The 21099-nt window shown below is 34.6% G+C and overlaps 1 protein-coding gene across 1 annotated transcript; it reads left to right on the forward strand.

Moving 5' to 3' along the window:
* The first annotated feature begins 417 nt into the window (after positions 1 to 417).
* On the forward strand, positions 418 to 5960 carry LOC147387523 (serine carboxypeptidase-like 31). Its single transcript, XM_086421481.1, has 10 exons — positions 418 to 990; positions 1682 to 1789; positions 1999 to 2094; positions 2407 to 2499; positions 2593 to 2675; positions 2951 to 3238; positions 3351 to 3481; positions 3661 to 3756; positions 3859 to 3964; positions 5603 to 5960. Exons 1-10 carry the CDS (start codon positions 672 to 674, stop codon positions 5747 to 5749), a joined length of 1467 nt encoding a protein of 488 aa, XP_086277607.1. The 5' UTR covers positions 418 to 671; the 3' UTR covers positions 5750 to 5960.
* Positions 5961 to 21099: the final 15139 nt, after the last annotated feature.

Below are 21099 nucleotides of genomic sequence, written 5' to 3' on the forward strand. Positions count from 1 at the left end.
CGTTTCGATTTTTGGAAAAACTGAAACAATGAATAGAAGTGAGATTTTGAACATGATAAGAACGACAACAATGACAAAAAATCCTATTTAACCTTGATGTATCTAATCCATCCACAAATTTACATGGTTCTAAAAATTGAAAGACTCATCATGTCTTCCAAGAAAGAATTTCTAGCTAAGAAAGGAAGATTTTCTTAGCTAAATGATCAAACATAGGAACTATAAATTGACCTCACATTATCTAACAACAGATTTGCATCTCATCATTTTCCCAAGCAGGGAAGGCCCCCACATGTTCCCAAACATGGAAAAATTCTATAACTAATTTCCTAGGTACCTAAACACATTTGTTACTAGGCTTAAAAAAGGGGGGGGGGGGTGATTTAACATGGTTAAAATGAATTGCAATATAAATAAATATGGAGTCTGATTTCAACAACCCAGACTAGCAATGGAGTCTCCACTCATCCATACCTACCCCTACCCATGCACCAAAAAGTACTCAACTCAAACCTACGTCAGATTTCCATACAGTTGACAACCCAATAGAATCAGTTTGCCACCTAGGACTCTTCATCCATTTCTGATTGTAGAGTACCTTTGATTAATGTATACAAGTAGTTCTCATTTGTATAAATAGACATGGTGGTGTTAATGTGTTTTCTCATGTTATGGTGTTATACATTCATACTAAAAGAGTTATGGGTGTGAGAAGTTATTTGTGTTGTGTATTATGGGCTCTTCTTGCTCTATGTGCTGTGGAGACTGTTGTGTGTGCAAGACATGGAACATGGTCTTATGATGATGAGGTGAACTTACTAGGAAGTGAGGATCTTGTTACTGACTTGCCTGGCCAACCTGAGGCTGGGTTTCGACACTACGCAGGCTACGTTACCGTTAATGAAAAGAATGGGAGAGCACTGTTTTACTGGCTCTATGAGGCATGGAATGACCCTGATGAGAAGCCTTTGGTCCTCTGGCTAAATGGAGGCAAGTATTTGTTATGTCATGAAGCACTTTGGGTACAGTAATTTCCTAATTGCTAACAAGTTTTGTTAGCATTCCTAGCATGTAGTAATCTATCATAATTTTAATTCTAATATCAAACAAATCCAATCTTCATTTATATAACAAGTTTAACTGTTTTTATGGATAGAAACCCATATGGCCACTTATATTCTAAGGTACATATGGTAGAAAGCCATTGAATTCCCCATATACGAAGCAAATTAAGCCCTCGACAATTTCATGTTGCATTGTCTTTAGACAATCCCACATATCAAACTACTAAAATTTTAATAGTTTAATGAATTTCACTGATAAAATAGTACAAACCATCCCCCTCCCCTCCCAACCTCTCCCCGTATATGCACAAACACCTCCACCACTACCATCAACTAATTATTTTTTAATTGTTTGGTTGGAAAGTTTTTAATTAAAGCTAAGTGGACGGCGAGTAGCTGCGAACAACTACCCCCAATTGGAAGCTTGTCATGAGGAGTGAATATTAAGTGTTAAACACTATTTATGGGATCATAATTATTATTACTTAGTGGAAGTTACACTTTTCTCATTTCCAACTCATCTAAATTCTAGAGTAGTTTCATAAGATGATATCCTTTCTTGGGGTGCTTTGACATCATGCTCTTGAAAAGGTAACATGGTTTTATATATGTTTCAGGTCCTGGGTGTTCCTCTGTGGGGTATGGAGCAACTCAAGAGATTGGTCCTTTCCTTGTGGACACAGATGGACATGGACTTAAATTCAACCCTCACTCATGGAATAGAGGTAGTCTTCAGGCCAGATATTCATAAATACATACATACAATTTCCTTCAATTCATCCATCCACACAATTACACATATGCAGACATGTATATTTACTTGGTTGATTCAGACCATCAAGTGCCCACACATGCGTACTTAGATGGAAATCTATCAACACTTTTTTTTTTCTTATTCTTCTGTTTTTTTTTTTTTTGTGTGGTTATGATACAGAAGCCAACATGTTATTCTTGGAATCCCCAGTTGGAGTTGGCTTTTCATACTCTAACACAAGTAGTGATTATAGTATCCTTGGAGATGACTTTACAGGTGAGTTTCATATTTATGAGTTCTGACAACAATATAAGATTGCTCCAATTAACTGAGCACTGTAAGAAATAAAAAACGTATGTGGTTTAGATAGAGAATTACATCAATATAAAGCAATAGGAAAAATGGTAGACATTTCCTAATTAGAAAGTGCTGGACATGTAAATGTCTAGTGCATGCAGATATGTACATATTTGTTGACTGGGAAAGTTTAGGCATTTAGATATTTAATTTTAGATTAACAAAGGATTATTATTTGGTTAATCTCCTTATTGTAAGTTGGTTTCCTGTTCTACTGCCAATGTTTATTAGCAAAGGATACATATACTTTCTTGCACAAGTGGTTCATCAAGTTCCCGTTGTATAGAAAGCGGAGTTTTTACATTGCGGGGGAGAGCTATGCTGGTTTGTTTCCACATTCTAATCCTTCAATCCTTTTTCAACAGATTTCTTTATCAACCCTAATAGTTTCTTTAATTAAAATTAATACATGATCAGGAAAATATGTTCCAGAGTTAGCCAACCTCATTTATGACATGAACAAGGATCCTTCGCTACATATTGATCTCAAGGGTTTCATGGTATGATCCTTACTGAAATCATAGATTTAGATACTGTTTAATAATTACCCATTTCCATACAATATTTTCTCTTATTGAAAAACATGAAATTAACATGGATCTTCTTCCCTTCAGTCAATCTTTTACAAATTTATAACATAATTTAATTAATTCTTTTGTTATTAAGATTTCAACAATAATTTATTTTGATCTTCTTTTCCATTCATGGAGAATCTTCAATAATAATGATTTCATAGCTATGGTGCATCAAACTAATTACTTTGTTAGAAGTATAGTTGGGCAATCCCGAAACATCAGACAGTGACGATTGGAGGGGATTGGTGGATTATGCTTGGAGCCATGCTGTAGTATCTGATGAAACTCACAAAACTATCAAAGATTCCTGTGATTTTGATAGTGACAAGACATGGAGTAATGTTGATTGCGCCAAGGCCGTGGATGAACTACTCAAACAATACAAAGAAATCGATATATATAGCATCTATACCTCAGTCTGCATGAACACTTCAATGGGTTCTGGTGATAAATCGATGCAAATCATGTTCAAGCCTTCATCTAAGATGGTGAGCTTAGTCTGAATTCCATTGCTTTTCGTATTGTTTAGGTATATAGTGGCCTCTCCAAGTAGAGTTCGAATTTTTGGGGAAAAAATGATGAACTTCTTTAATTTATTAGATGCCAAGGATCATGGGTGGTTATGATCCATGCCTCGACCAATATGCAAATGCTTTTTACAACAAACTAGACGTTCAAAAGGCTCTCCATGTGAGTGATGGACATCACCTCAAGAAATGGAGCATCTGCAAGTAATGCTCTACCTCTCTTTTCTCTTAGTAACATAGTAACCCTAATCTTCTTATTTTATTCAATGGAGGTCGTATAGGCGTTGCAACACGTGATAATATCTAAAATCCTCTAATGAGCTTATTATAATTAAGGGTTTTTAAAATATAACTGAATTATTTGTTATATTATGTGGGTGCAGTTATAAAATATTTAAAGAATGGCCAGATTTAAAGCCTACTGTTCTTCCCATTTACAAGAAACTTATTGCAGCAGGACTAAGAATTTGGGTCTACAGGTAAATGTTCACCATCTAATTCCCTTCTAATAATCTCTCTATTTATGTGTGTTGTATTTATCTAACAAACTTTATGAGTTTGTTTGTATTTTTGATTCTCAGTGGAGACACAGATGGAAGAGTTCCTGTATTGTCCACAAGATATAGTTTAAATGCTTTGGGACTACCTATCACTAGGGCATGGAGGCCTTGGTACCATCAGAAGCAGGTAATATTGAGGATTTTAAATAGTTCAAGGAAGAGTCTGAATCTTGTATTCCCAAGAGTTGGTTAGTGACCCGACTCCATTCCTTCACTACGTGAAAAAGGGGTAAATTTGATGTCAAGGTCCATCAAATTTGCTTGGATTTAGCCAATTTCGACAGACCTTGATGTGAAATTGACCCCTTTTTCATGTCGTGCTTAGTAGACCTACACACCAAAAATCAACTTGCTTGGTGTGATTTTTAGCTGTTGGATTCAAATAACATTTTTTGTTGGGGCTTGGAAACCACTCATGAGTATTCATAAATTGCATGATGAAAATAAATGCTCGAACCCAATGACTAAAAATGACCGATGGGGCTGACTTTTGGTGTGTAGGTTCAATATTTAATTATAGTTGCCTTTTGGCCAGCTATTTATTTGAGATAAATATAAGACCCTAATTTTTTGCTCATTTTATAGTTTGCTTTAGAATTAGTAAAGTTCAATTTATCCAAAAAAACTTCTATAGATGATTATATGGGACTGGATCATTGTTGAATTGGTCGGATCATGTCTAGGTTATTCAATGTGTTGGAACCTTATTGGATCAAAAGTAAGTAGAGCCACCATGGATCGGTTTAGGATGGATCCGGATTCAATCCATTGACAGCGTATATGCCTTCATTCCGAAATCATTATTATTGTAGGGTTAGTAGGCATACTGTTGAGTTTAGGCCCACATCAGATATTCAGTGCCTTGTCTCTCTCCATATAAGCTCCTGGGCCTCTCTATTCATTGTCAAATGATTTTGAGTTGGACACCCAAATTGATCATGGTATTAGAGCGGGTTTCTCTTTCCTCCATATCACCCAGTTCATATCTCCACATACTTCGGCTCAATCCAGTCCACACATGCGGGGGCATGTTGAGTTTAATCCCACATCGGACACTCATTGCCAATTGATTTGAGTTATAAACCCCCAAATTTATCATGTTACACTCAAGGGAAGGGTTGAATATATCAGAGTTGTCATGTTGTCACTGATGACCATCAGATATCGTAAAGATTCAAAAATCCATATTTATTAATGCTACTAGAATGATCACGATGATATCTATGTCTTGGACCCATATGATACTAGGTAGAAATCTAGAGAATACCGAACAGGCTTAGAGAGTAGATTGGAGAGTTGACAATTTTGTCTCATACATCCTAATTAATCTCCTTTCATAGAGGTTACTCTATGTGTCTCCAAGACTCTCATTCTCAATTGGAGGAACCCTTGTGTGCTACATAGTTATATTTAGGTGGTATCCACAACTATACAGTTTCAGTTTCATTTATAACATATTTTTGTAGTGAAAAACTTAAAATGTAAAAGTTCAAATGGTTATATATGTTCCATTATTAGCGTTAGAGAGATTTTTTACTCACAAGAAAGTTAATCTGAGATTTTATAGAATCCCGGATGACCAATAGCACGAAGCCTTAAAGAAGGTTGGTTTTAAATTGACGATTCCCTCAATACACATCGGTTCCTGAGATTGGTCGATCCTGGATTCTATGAAATCTCGGATTGACTTTTTTGTGAGCAATTTTTTTTTTAGATAATTATTGTCTCTATTAGAATTTATGGAAGTGGATTTGGATGGATTTAGGTGAGTGGTTGGTTTCAAGAGTATGAAGGGCTCACATTTGCTACATTTAGAGGAGCTGGACATGCAGTGCCTATTTTCAAACCAAGCAACTCTCTGGCTTTCTTCACATCCTTCCTTGCTGGTGAATCTCTGCCATTTGAGCGATAAATTGACATGGAATCATTGGTTGGAAATGCAGTCTTCCCACAATTTTTCTATTAAGTACTACTTTTAAGTGAAATGAAATCCATCAGCCTAGATGGTTGAAAAAAAATGCTTCAAGAGATTATTAGAAAAATATGTGAAACTCTTTTAACGAAATCCATAATTCCTGCCCAGCAGAATATAAAATATATATGAGAAAGGTTTGTATTTTATATCTAGCCTTGCTAGTACAAAAGAAAAATGGGTAGCTGTTCTCCGATTTGAAAGTCTCTCACTCTCTATAACAAATATGTTTAATTTCTTTTCTTGCTAGAGAACTTTACAGATTCAAAAGTACAAAAATAAAAAAATACAAAGATTAGTGAATGTTGACGTTTATGGGATGTGGGATGTCGTGCTTTTGGTGAGGATGAACGGGCAAAAGTCTACATGTTTTTCGTTTTTTTCTAAATATATATACATATGGGAAATGCTCAGCACCCAACCATTTACCCAACAATTTGCCCAACATGTTTTGTCCTACATGGGTTAGAAGTTTTGGAATGGGCTGATTTTTGGTGAGGATGATCTCTATAGTTAGAAGATCATCCTCACCAAAAATCAGCCAATTCCAAAATTTCTAACCCCATATTTACAAGTTAAAAAATTGTGGACCATCCATTTTTAGTAAACCATTTGTGATGGGATTAGAAGTTCTGAAATGGGTTGATTTTTGGTGAGGATGATCTCCTCACCATAGAGATCATCCTCACAAAAAATCAGCTTATTCCAAAATTTCTAACCCATGTAAGACAAAACATGTTGGGCAAATTGTTGGGTAAATGGTTGGGTGTCGAATGGGACCCTATATATATATATATATATATTATATATATATATATAGGTATAGGATGACGTTTTGACAAAATTCTAGACAAAGCATTTTGTCTTATATGAGCTAAAATTTATAGAATGGGCTGATTTTTAGTGAGGATGATCTCTATGATAAGAAAATCTCACAAAAAATCAGCAAATTCTGAAATTTCTAACCCTAGTTTATAAAATGAAGAATCGTGAACCATCAATTTTTATCGTTAGTTTGTAATCAATTTTCATGGGGTTAGAACTTTCAAAATTGACTGATTTTTTATGAGAATGATTTACTGACTATAGAGATCATCCTTATAAAAAATCATTCAAATCGAAAAAAATTTAGTCATATAAGACAAAACTTTGTCTAGAATGTTGGCTAGGATTTTGACAAAAGAACGCTACCATATATATATATATATAATATATGGGTCCCGTTCAATGGTTAACTTTTTGACAAAATATTTTTCAAAACATGAGTTACAAGTTTTGGAATGGGCTGATTTTTGGTGAGGATGATCTCTACGGTGAGGAGATCATCATCACCAAAAATCAGCCCATTCCAAAACTTCTAACCCCATCAAAAATAGTTGACAAAAAATGGACGATCGACGATTTTTCAACTTGTAAACATGGGTTAGAAGTTTTGGAATAAGCTGATTTTTGGTGAGGATGATCACCTCACTGTAGAGATCATCATGACCAAAAATCAGCCCATTCCAAAACTTCTAACTCAAGTTTTAAAAAATGTTTTGCCAAAAAGTTAGCCATTGAACGCTACCCTATATATATATATATATATATAGGGTCCCGTTCACCATGCTACGCTTTACCAAACGTGTTTTGTCCTACATAGGTTAGAAATTTCGGAATGATTGATTTTTGGTGAGGAGAATCTTCTAACCGTAGAGATCATCCTCACCAAAAATCAGCCAATTCCAAAACTTCTAATCCATGTAGGACAAAACACGTTTGGTAAAGCGTAGGGTACTGTACCCTACGCTTTACCAAACGTGTTTTGTCCTACATGGGTTAGAAGTTTTGGAATGGACTGATTTTTGGTGAGGATGATCTCTACAATTAGAAGATCATCCTCACCAAAAATCAGCCCATTCCGAAATTTCTAGCCTCATGTTTACAAGTTGAAAAATCGTGGACTGTCCATTTTTTGTAAATCATTTTTTATGGGATTAGAAGTTTTGGAATGGGCTGATTTTTGGTGAGGATGATCTCCTCACCATAGAGATCATTCTTACCAAAAATCAGCATATTCCAAAACTTCTAACCCATGTAGAACAAAACACGTTTGGTAAAGCGTAAGGTGGTGAAAGGGATCCATATATATATAGGTCCTGTTCGGCACCCTAAGTTTTACCACACACTTTAACAAACGCGTTTTGTCCTACATGGGTTAGAAGTTTCGGAATGGGCTGATTTTTGGTGAGGATGATCTCTATGGTGAGGAGATCATCCTCACCAAAAATCAGCTCATTCCAAAACTTCTAACCCCATCAAAAATGATTTACAAAAAATGGACGGTCCACGATTTTTCAACTTGTAAACATGGGGCTAGACATTTTGGAATGGGCTGATTTTTGGGGAGGATGATCTTCTAATCATAGAGATCATCCTCACCAAAAATCAGCCCATTCCAAAACTTCTAACCCATGTAAGACAAAAAACGTTTGTTAAAGTGTGTGGTAAAGCTTAGGGTGCTGAACATTTCCCTATATATATATAGAGCAGTTCAGCAGCCCTAAAGTTTGCCAAACATTGTGCCAAACATTTTTCAAAACATGGGTTAGAAGCTTTGGAATGAGTTGATTTTTTTGTGAGGATGATCATCCTCACAAAAAATCAGTATATTCCAAAACTTCTAATCCCATCAAAAGTAATTTACAAAAATTTGGGTCATGATTCTTCAATTTGTAAACTAGGGTTAAGAGATCATCCTCACAAAAAAATCAGCTCATTCCAAAACTTCTAACCCATGTTTTGAAAAATGTTTGGCACAATGTTTGGCAAACTTTAGGGTTGCTGAACCGCTCCCATATATATATATATATATGGGGTCCCGTTCGACACCCAACCATTTACCCAATAATTTGCCCAACATGTTTTGTCCTACATGGGTTAGAAGTTTTGGAATAGACTGATTTTTTGTGAGGATGATCTCCTCATCAAAAATCAGCGCATTCCAAAACTTCTAACCCCATTACAAATAATTTACAAAAAATGGACGGTCCACGATTTTTCAACTTGTAAACATGGGGTTAGGAGTTTTGGAATGGGCTGATTTTTGGTGAGGATGATCTTCTAACTATAGAAATCATCCTCACCAAAAATCAGCCCATTCCAAAACTTTTAATCCATGTAGGACAAAACATGTTGGGCAAATTGTTGGGTAAATAGTTGGGTGGGGTGCTGAACATTTCCCATATATATATGTATATAGTTGGTGTTAGGTTCACAACTTTATCCTCACAAAAGTTTCACAATACATTTTGTTTTATGTGACTTAAAAGTTTTAGATTGTGCTGATTTTTTATGACGATGATATCTGTGGCGAGGAGTTCATTCTCACCAAAAATCAGCCGAATCTGAATCTTTTAAATCCTTCAAAAGTGACTTACAAATTTTTGGTAAACAATGGATGGTTCACAATTTTAAAATCACTTTTGATGGACTTAGAAGTTTTAAATTCGACTGATTTTTTGTGAGGATGATCTCTTCACTTTTGATGAACTTAGAAATTTTAAATTTGACTGATTTTTTGTGAGGATGATTTCCTCACTGTAGAGATCATCCTCACAAAAAATAAGCCCAATCTGAAACTTATAAGCTACATAGGACTAATGTGTTGCGAGACTTTTGTGAGAATAAGATTGTGAGTCTAACGTCCCCCTAATAAACAAATGTAGTGGTTTGAGTAATGCTAAAATCGACTACCATAGTTGTTAAATTTGTAGACAGCTTTTCATAGTGCTAGAAATAATGGAATGAAATAAATTTTGGACAGTATTTTTCAAATTCCGTTTGATATGTCATAAAATTAACAATGTTGGTGGATTTGTATTGTCCAATATGATCTCTATTCAGCTCCCATCACAGGATGTAAGAACCAGATATAAATTATAAGTAAAACATTTGGGTTATGACATGGTCCGATGATTTTTCTTATATCTGCCCTCCTCAGTCGGAGTACGACTATGAAGGTGGGCAGCTTATTCCAAATTTTGAAGGAAGTCTCCTCGATATAAGACATGTGGCATTTTGAATTGATTTCACAGCTTACAGTTCTGCCAAAATTTGAAACACCTCCTTAGAATATGCCACGTGTAATTCAATAGAGACGGTTCCTTCAAAATTTTGAAACGGGCTGCTTGCTTCAAAATTTTTTCCCACCTGAGTACTGTAACCATGTATGTCCCAAAATATAGCATTGAGATAGGCTGAATATATTTTTGAGGCAGTAAAGGATGCACGTCATAAGGCCCACATTAATATGAATCAAAGGATGATTATTATTATTATTTTTATTTTTTTTTCTGAGGATAATCTCCTCCCGTTGGGAATCCTTAATCATCATAATTAACGAAGCATTAATTGCCTAAAAATCTGGGTAGTACTTATGTCACACCCTCGCCAGTGCACTACTGTTTGGACCTGTGGTCGATCGGGCACTGTGTTGTATGTATGACTGGTCTCGTGATTGCATGGTGGAATAGCAAGGAGTGAGGTGAAATTAGTCTCACGTCGACGAGGGAAAGTTTAACATTCTTGATTATAGGTAGTTCAATTCCCTTACTTTGTAACAACGCGTTTTAAAATCAAGAGAGAAAAATCAAAGTGGACAAATTTATTATCTGGTCAAGGTATAATTGTGCAGAGGCATGTTGAGTTTAATTGTGTATGGGGTTGATGTTGCTCTAGGTATGCCGGAATTAAGCTTCTCTCTCATGGTCCTTCCATGTAAAATAGGTTCATGATCATACTTTACTCACTACGTGAAAACTGGAAAATTCAGCATAAAAATTTGACGGGCCAAGGCCCATGAATTTTAGAAATTGAATTTTGACAGTTTAGGACTATCGAAATTTTTGATGTTCCCAGATTTGACAGTTTAGAACTGTCAAATTTCTCTCAACCTTCATTAATTTGACAGTTTTAGCCCGTCGAAAAAAAAAATTTGATAATGAAAAATTCGACGCCGATTTGAACTCTTGATCCGTCGAATTTTATGAAATTTGATGGCCCAAAGCCATCAAATTTGGGCTTTTTTCACATTATGAGTACACATGATGCAAAGTTGAGAAAACGGGTAATAGTGGAGTTCCATTCTTGATTCATGTGTCTTAGTCTCTCCTGAATTTGAAGGTTCTGCTTTTTGAGTCGCACTCGTTGGTGTAACATACCCATAGACTGCGATTTTCCTTGTGCATTTTCTTGGTTCCTTAAAATAAACTTAATTAGAAAGAAATTATAAATATTTTAAAATTAAAAAAAAAAAAAAAAGGCAATTAAATGATCCTACAGGAGTGCAAGTCCCAACAACGCAAATCCTACAATATATAACTTTTGAGTTATAATGACCGTAACATTTTTCGGTTGCTCAAGGTTAATTGTTGGAACAAAAATACCTGAGGTACTTAATAAGAAATCATTATCGAGTCAGGATCTCCATCAATGAAAATTATATATATTTAAAGTTTTGATGATATCTTAGTCTGAGTAATATAGATATAACTTGGTTCATAAACAAGAAATTTCTTTAAGAGAAAAGTAAACAGTTAACATGGATAATTCTAGCAAAAAGATTGGAAGTCTATTCACTTACGTGCTTGGACCACCACAAAAAGATAGGTAAAGTAGTTAGAGAGGTCGAGAATGGCATTAAAGGTCAAGTAGTTAGGGAGATTAAGATTAGCATTGATGGAGGATGGTGTGCTTTTGTGGCTGTTTTCGGTGTTTAGGTATCTTTATATAGTTGAAAAATAAACAAAGAACTCTTATGAAAACGTGAGTTAGAAACATCAGTGCTGCAAACGGAAAATGACCTTTAAAGATGTCACTGCTCATTTAGTTTGGTGGTTTTTATATCACATTTAAGCTTTTCTTAGTGTGGAAGATACATTGTGAAGTTGGAATAGTGTCCAATATGATTCTATGTGGACCTCATCACAGGGTGTAAGAAACAGACATGAAGTAGAAGCGAAACGTTGGGATTAAGGTCTAGTCATGATCATATGCATCCAAATATATAGGGCTGGGACAGGTTGAGCTTATAGAGCCAATAAATTGTTGGTTCAAAATACTCATAGATGATAATTTTCCTTTTACATGTTTTTGGTTCCTTAAATAAACTCAATTAGCTAGAAAGAAATCATAAATATTTTAAAAATTCTAAACATAAAAAAGTATTGGGGCCGGGCAATTAAATAATCTTGCAAGTCCCAACACTATTGATTCTGATTGTTTAATATTTGAAATGTCCCTACTCCCGACAGTAGCATTGTTTGGTTGCGCTCGAGATAAATTGTTGGATCCATGCTAAAAAGCATCTGTACTACCTAGAAAGAAAATATCTTATATATCGTGTAGGATTTTCCATCAATGAAAATTAGTTTTGAATTTTTGACGATGCTCCACTCTTATTCTGAGTATTATAAACTTAATTTTGATCCATGGACAAAAAATATCTTTAGAAGGAAAATAACAAAAAATTGAACATGAGTAATTCTAACAAGAAGACTGGAAGACTAATCACTCGTGCTTGACCTACCACATAAAGATAGCCGAAGTATATAGTTAGGGAGATACAGATCGACACTAATGATTAAGTAGTTAGGGAGATAGAGATTGGCATTAATGGAGGATGGGATGTTTTTGTAGGCTATTTTCAATGTTTAGGCATCTTTAGTTAGTTAGAAATTAAGCAATAACATCTCGAAAACAAAGTCCGAAACATCATTGGTGCATGGGAAAATACCCTTCAAAGATGTAACTACTCATTTAATTTGGTGATTTTTAGGTCATATGCATAAAGCAAGGAATTTTGTAGCACCAAAATCACTGCAAAATACCAATTTATCCTAATGTAGATATTCTGAGCTTTTACCATGATGCCCAATTACTAGACTTTAATCCATTTTAATCAACCATTGATGTATATATGATTTTCTTTTTTGCAATTATTTCTTTTCTTTCTTTCTGAGTCATGATAATCTGACCATCCCACGCGTCACACACAATCGACTCTCCTAACGTGACAAGTTCAGGAACCGTAAATCTGCACAACTCGGGATACACATTTTTATGGGGAAGTGCAATTTTATATCCCGAGAAATACAAATTTACGGTTCCCAAACTTGTCACGTCAGGAGAGTTGATTGAGCACAATGTGAAAAAAGCCTAAATTTGATGGCCCTAGGCCGTTGAATTTCATAAAATTCGACGGACCAAGGGGTCGAATTTCATAAAATTCGATGGAATTGTCAAAAAAAAATTTTCGACGGGTCAAAATTGTCAAATTAATGTAGGATGGGAGAAATTCGAAAGCTCTAAACCGTCAAATCTGGGAATATAAAGAATTTCGACGGTCCTAGACCGTCAAAATTCAGTTTCTAAAATTCGTGGGCCTTGGCCTGTCAATTTTTTCTATCGAATTTTCAAGATTTCACGTAGTGGAGTGTGCCACATGGGGTAATCAGATTATCACGATTCCGAGGCATACAGATCCATGTCCTATTTCATACATAATTCCAGCAAAGCTACTCAATTTATCAGTTTCATTTCATCAAAATATGACCATCAATAGTATTTCTTCCGAGAAGTTTCACTTTCACAACACAATAGTTGGATTGCTTCTGAACCATCTAACTCATTAATATTACGCTACTTGACTAGATGTTACCTGTATCAATTGTACTTTTATCAAAATTATGCTCTACCCTACCCTGACCCAGTTATCTCCAGACTCGAGTTGGATGCAGCATGTCAGTAAATCAGTTTGATTGGCCAACCACATTAAATCTTCTTATGTCAAAAAAAAAAAAAATTTCTATAGCTTTCGTGATTTGATCTAGGGTTTCATGCCCACAAGAATAATCAGATTCAGGTCCGCGTTAACAATTTAACAATGGCTATCAAGCGAGGTGATTTGTGTCGGTATCTGGAAATATAGGTGAAGCCCTTACATGTGCCAGCCTCAAGGTCCTTAAAAGGGTGGTTGTATGTTCCGATTCCTCAATCCTACGCTCCATGGTCTATAAATGGCGAAATCACAGACTCTTGAAAGTGTGAGTTCCAGCTGAGAAAACGGTTGAATTTAATTGGTACGGTGGCCTATTTCTTATCAAATTAAGATTAGTGTTAGAGATAGGGAATTTTGTATTGTACTATATGATCGGTTTATATTCCAACTTATTTGGTTTCAATTTTGCACAAAGATGTTTCCTGCAATTAATTACAATTATAAATGGGTTTTTTTCTTATTGAAAGTTAACACTTAGAACAATTACCCTTTCAGTTTCAAAATTGGGAGACCAATATCAATCAACACTCTCTCATTTAACAAAATTAGATATAGGATGCATTGTAAGAAGCTTTATATTGATACACCAGATCATCTTCTAATAATTAAATATTAGAATTAGGTTACATTTTATAAATAAAGATACATAACTATTAGAACTCTTTAACAAACCAAGCAACAGATACATTTGATATTATATATATATATATATATTTCTGGTTTATATAAATAAGCCAAATCTTATTGAAAGCAAGCACACAAGAGCATAATTAGCAACCCATTCTTACAGCAACTTATTAATATGAAACGATCACTAAACCTCAACCCCTTCACAAAGGCATTGATCAATTAACAACAATTGAAGCAGAAACTCTTGAAAACAATTCAAGGACGAGTTGATCCAGGAACTGGGACCTCATATCCCGGGTTCGGAATAAATGTATTGTTGGCACCAGGAATATACCTTCTACTTCTACCAACATTACCACCACCGCTGAAAGTGGGAATTGTGACCTTTCCTACACCCGGAATATATAAGTCGATATCTTGTTTTGTTAAGATGTCTGGAGACTGTTTCTTGTTCGTGATTTCAGGTGAGGCTGGAAATTTTCGAGCTGCCATGGTTGGTTGGGATGTGTAAAGTAGGATGGAGAAGAGGAGAAAGGGAAAGAGAAGGGAAGAAAATGTGTTGTAGGCCATTATTATTGCTTGAGAAGTCTTGTTAGTAAAGAATGTAGTTGGAGGAGTCAGGAGTGGTGGTTCTTGTAGTGGGAGGATTTGAGGCTGGTTTGGTGCATATTTAGCGGTGATTTAAGAGATTGGTACATAAGAAGGGGCCACATTTTATGTTTGACTAATAATAAACTGACACGGTTGGCATGGCATGTGCGAATAACCATAGAACTTTCCCCCCAAGTTTCCCAAGAAAAAGATCTATGGCTCTGTATGCATTCCACGTCAGTTTATCACAAGTCTTTGTGTTTTGGTTATAATATACAAGAGTGCTGATTTTCTAACTATGTGGCATGGACACGGAATCATAGATATTTTTCTTGGGATACACAACTGCATGGCAATGATGATAAGATCTTGCTCCAAACATTTGGGGTTGGCTAAAGAAATCCTTTTCGCCAATTCCACTATTTTAGAGCTAAGTCTTTTGTTTATGAAAAGAGGGACAATGGATTCCTCATCTTAAATGACTTTCTTCACATTTGGAATTCAAGAGAGTATACACCGAAGGATGATCATTCAACAACATCCCTCACCCGTGACTGAGGTCACAATGCGAAAAAGCCCAAATTTGACACCCCAGGGCAGTCAAATATTATAAAATTCGACGGACAAAAGGATTGAATTGGCATCAAATTTTTTATTGTCAAATTTTTGTTTTCAACGGGTCGAAACTATCAAATTAATGAAGGATGGAGAAAATTCGACAACTCTAAACCATCAAATCTAGGAACATCAAGAATTTTAATAGTCCTAGACCGTCAAAATTAAATTTCTAAAATCCGTGGGCCTTGCCCGTTAATTTTATCTGTTGAATTTTTCAGTTTTAACGTAGTGGGTGTACTACGTACTTGTTCTGAAATCACGTCAAGCCACCAACTACTCTAAAAGACCAATGGCGATCAATAGCTCAATTAAATTAAAAGATTTAAACAAGTTTAAGAGTAGAAACTTTTAGTATTGAGTCACCTAAAAATTGGTCTGAGTAGAGTTGATTCACTTCTAAACAAAGAGACGTGAAGAGACTAAGAGGCCTACTCTAAGTGCATGATTGAATAACAAGTGAGATGAGTTAGTTCCACTTATTTACTTCTCCAACAGCTTTGTGGCCTTGCATTTAATGGGCTACAGTGCACTTCAACTAGGGATGGCAATCTTAAGACGACTTGTGAATACGACACAACATTAGTGGGTTTGGATCAAGCCTAATTGGATTTGGGTCATAATAGTATCGACCTGTCTAACATAATTATAAAATGGATTGGGTCTGGGTTAAGGATATCAACCCGCTTAACCCATTTTGACTCATTTAATTATCTTATTATTAACTTGTTATTTTAAATCATGAAACATAAGAGGTATCTCAAATATTAACATTCAACAATTATTTAAGGGTTTTCTAGATTACCCATTTATTTTTTAGAATTAGGTAGAACTTTTTCATAATACATTTATTTCACATTTTATAAAATAGAGGGTGTTTTAAGATATTTTTTAAATAATTAATGATTAATATTTTAATTTGGGAAGGAAAAAATATTTTCCTTACTTAGTTATTTATTTATAATTTTTTAATTGGAGTTTTTCATTGAAATCTAGAGCTTGTAGTGTTTGATTCCCAATATGATGATCTATGTGAGTAATGAAACTTAAGTAATGTTGGTAGATATTGATTTATGGTTATGTGACTTTAATTTTAGTGGTAGAGATGAAACTTATATTTTTCCAATTAAGATTAGAATTTTATTGAATAGGCTACATTGGCCAGGCCAGGTTACCTATTTAATAAATATGCTGGGTTTGGATTTTTTTTTTTTTTTTTTAGACGATTATTAAATGGGTCGGGTTTGGATTTGGTAAATTTTCATAATACTCTTACCTCAACACGATCTAACCCGACCTATTGCCACCCCTAACTTGCACTACTTAAATAAAAAGTGCTTTTACTAATGGATATAACCAATCAAACCCGAAATCCAATCTATTCTAATCCAATAATCTTGAGTATGAATGATTTGGATTTTAATAAGGATGTGCTTTGACTTGATGAACTATTGGATTCACTTTGGATCAACCGTGTCCCAATTTGATAGAGAATCAATCTAATAAAAATACGTGAAAGCAAGTAAGGGTGGTGGTTGATTCTCTAGTTGCTATCAAGTGTCTTAGAGGAGAGGTAATTGTCCCTTGGAATCTGGAAGGAGTGCTTTGCAGATCAAGGTCCTTGAGCTTATATTTACTGCGATTGAGTTTGCCCATGATTTTATAGAAACCAACTGAGCGGTGGACCTAATTACTTCTTGATCTAATTACTACCTTTGCTTACTTAGCAGCTATGTTTGCTTTTAGTATTTTTCTAGAAAATAAAAATAAAAAAATCATTGTATATTTTGTTCAAACATATGAAATTAATTTATATTTTGTGTATTAAAGTAGGTTTGCTCTTATATATTCAGATCCAATCTAATAATCATGGGATCATTTTTGGATACTACTAGTAGATCTAACAAAAATACGATCTGACGAAGATCCAATTTGATTTCTATTGGATCACTTCCTGAGTAATCCAAATTGTATTGGTAGATTGACCTTGATCCCATTCATTAAAGGCCCTAAAGTTTACAATTGGCATTTTATAACATCAAAAAAAGGCATTAGCTTCGTGTGTACTTTTATATATATTTCATCCCTACTGTGTACTTCTTTCTAAAGATGCTTTTAAAGCTTTTGATCTTGTACAGGTGCCTACAAATTTTACTAGAGTTCTGACTTAAAATAATGAAGATTGTGTACCTTTATTTTTTATTGTTATCTATTTATAAACTTGGGATAGTTGACTACATCATATATTAACGCAGTTACACTGACACATGTTGAAATAAAAGTTTTTTTTTTTTTTTTTTCGGTATGATTCACGAAATGTTGGGTAACATTAGTCCTCATTCAATATGACATATCTATGGATAGGCTTCTATCAAGTCAATTTGCAGAGTGTCAAGCCTTATAAGTTTTGGAAATCATGGTATGCATAGGGGAATTTGGCATTTAATTGGGAAGACGAGCTTAGAGATCTTAAGCTTGGGAGTACCCTACTCAAAATCGTACCTTTTGTTTTGTATCCATCCACTCGAGGAAATGGATCGATCCATCGTGTTGCATTTCTCAACTGTATCTCATATGGTTTTGACCTTTGTATCGATGTAATTTTCCCTAGACTCACAAGCTCACATGTGTTTTACAATTATTTTAAAGAAAGTCCCTTCCAGATTTTGGTCCAAATTTGATATGTGCCTTCGGCTCCTATTATTCTTACATTCATTGCAAGCACATCTAGAATGCCACTTGAAAGTAGGTTACCATCACTTCAAAAAGATAAACCAAATCACGCTTGAGTGTTAATAAGATCTATCAAGTACAAAAGGGTCGAAAATATCGAAGTTGGAAATCTGTGAGTTTTTGGTAAGGGGTCGAAGACACAGAGATTACAAGTCTTTGAAGGAATTTTTTTTGTTTTTTGTTTTTGGATTGTATTATTACAAATGATGCGGAAATCAATCATTGTTTAAAGCACAGTGGATTTTTGGGGGAAAAAACAACTAATTTTTGCAAGACTATGAAGGTATGTAGGTTCTAAATTATGCTCTCCATGTTCCATTCAATTCCCTGTTGTCGATGTTGTTACTTGCTTCTTCTCTTGACTCCTAGATATCCCACAAATTCACTTTAATTATCAAGTCATTAATGATTTTGGCAGTATAGGGTAGGGTTGCAACCTAGGTGGGGTTGGATGGCAGGAGCAGAACTAGGATTTTTTCTACGTGGGGGAAACTAAGAACTTACTAATAATATTAAATTTTATTTTATAAAATCTACCAAAATCAATTTCTACTATATGTATTTGCAATAATTTTCTGACATGGATCCCCACTCCAAGTTTTGGTTACCATTGAGTTGTGATCAAAATATGAGAACTCGTCATAAATAATTGTGAAAACTTATGCATATAGATTAGTGATTGATTTTTTTGTGTGGAAATAATGTTAATATTTTGTGTAAATGGTATGTGTTAATAACATACCGTGGAGTGGATCCTAACCACATCAATTTGTGGCATCCAAAAATATGAATTGGTGCCACAAGGTTATAAAGCAAAAATTCTAAAAGCTTTGAAAAAAAATGTTAATTTTTACCGTTGAATTTTAGTTTTAAGGAGTTTGGTAATAACCATCTATTTTTAACATGTTTGATTAGGCTCAAGTCTTTTTTTTCTTTTCTTTTTTTGAATCAATGGTTTTCATGAAATCTAGAAGATTGTGGTGTTGGATTGCAAATTTGATAATCGATATAGGTCCAACAACCCTTAGTTCATGCTAGCCTAATTTATAAATGATGGTTTGGTCACTAACAAACTTGATAAAGTAAGGGAGTATAAAATTACAACAGATAGGTCTGCTCAATAATGCTCTCTTAATTTTTTTTTAAATTATTCAAAAGTCCTAAATTTTAAAAAAAATTGTGTGGGCAAACTCTTAAGAAATTATTTTAAATTATTAATAACTTATTAAGATTTTTAAATTTCTTATGGCAGTAGTAAGAGATTTTAAAAACTTATGTGGGGGCAAACTCTTAGGAAATTAATTTTTCATTATAAATTGCTAATTACTCAAGGTTTTATAAAGTCTTGTGGGCGCAATTGCCCCCATTGTAAATCCGCCCATGTTGGACGATAAACCCAGGCTCAATCCAAGTAATAGAACCCTCAACTTAAGTTCAACTCAACCCAACCATCGGACCTAAGCTCACTAACCCTAGCTCAACCTAAGCTTAATATTCTAAATTATAAAATCAGTTTAATTCGGGTTAGGTCAAGTTTAGATAATTTTGGATGGTTGGGCTACTTGAAAAATCATAATTTCATTTTGATAAGCAAATAAATTTAATATTTTAAAAAAAGATACAAAATAAATACTACTAATAAATAAAATCACACACAATCTTCAAATCCATCATTGAGAGAATATTTAGACAAACCATATTAAACCAAGTTCACATTAGTATTATCTAATTGTCCACAAGTCTTAATTATCTAATTGTCCACAAGTCTTAATAATAAAATGGAATAAAAATCATATAGTTAATATACAAATATTTATATATTAGTATATGGCATCGGATTTGGGTTGAGTCGGGTTGCTTGTAATCTCAACCCGAGCTCAATCTGAATTGAAATCGGGTTACTATATTCTAACCCAGGCTCAACTCCTTTTCTACATAAGTTGACCGAGGCTCACTCATCTAAAAGGTTGAGTTCAAGCCAGCTTGCCCAAGTTGCAGCCCTAATATAGGGATTTTGAAATTGCATTTATTGCCTTTGTTTGATGATTATTTATAGATTTCATTTCCTCTAATTGTAGCAAACTAGCAAGGGCATGTTGTTCTTATACCCTCAGAGATGGCGATATGCATCGAGTTTGAAACTTCATTCACAATCTTTCCCACATGTTGGTCACGTGTGTCAACGAGACGTCATGGTCTAGTTAATCACATTGTGTGCACATATATGCTGAATTGATAGTTGTGTCTACCACCGTTTTGCTCATGAGATCTCGAGTATGCACATTATGGGAATTTCATCTTTTGAATTACTAGCTTTGTCGCTCCTAACGATTTCCCAATCAACAAATTTGAGGGACTTGGGATAAGTTTTTTTTTGTGGCTGGTCATTTCTCTTGCCTTCACATGAAAGGTGAAATCAAAAGAGGATGGCATCAAGTTTAATATCCGAGGGATGAGTGAAGGCTATAGTCACTAGAAATTTAAGAGTTAATGAAAATTGTTGGGGTGAAATCATAAAAGTGGGTCCGAGTCGTGATGGAAAAAGCTCTAACCTTTTAATCTGAGATGCAAAATAATTGAAAAGAACAAACAAGAAAATAACGACGTAGAAAAATTGATTACAACATAGATTTACGCTGAAATCCTATATCAGAGAAAAATCATGAAGCTACGTTGAGTCCACTATCGATGCAAATGGTGGCAATGGGTTATCAAGATCTAATTTGTTGGTTTTATTTCTAATGTTTATGTTATGTTATTAGGTCATTAAGGGGTAATTTAATAATTTTACTTTCGTTGTATATGTCTACAAAGGTGGGTTGTAGAGAATGAAGGGAACTTTTAACTATTATGCTTTTTGAGAACAACTCCTGCTAGAGAGAGTTAGGGTTTGTAAACCCTT

The sequence above is a fragment of the Akebia trifoliata genome, chromosome 13 (assembly GCF_017979445.1).
Source record: "Akebia trifoliata isolate Shusen 1 chromosome 13, ASM1797944v1, whole genome shotgun sequence".
Lineage (NCBI taxonomy): Eukaryota > Viridiplantae > Streptophyta > Magnoliopsida > Ranunculales > Lardizabalaceae > Akebia > Akebia trifoliata.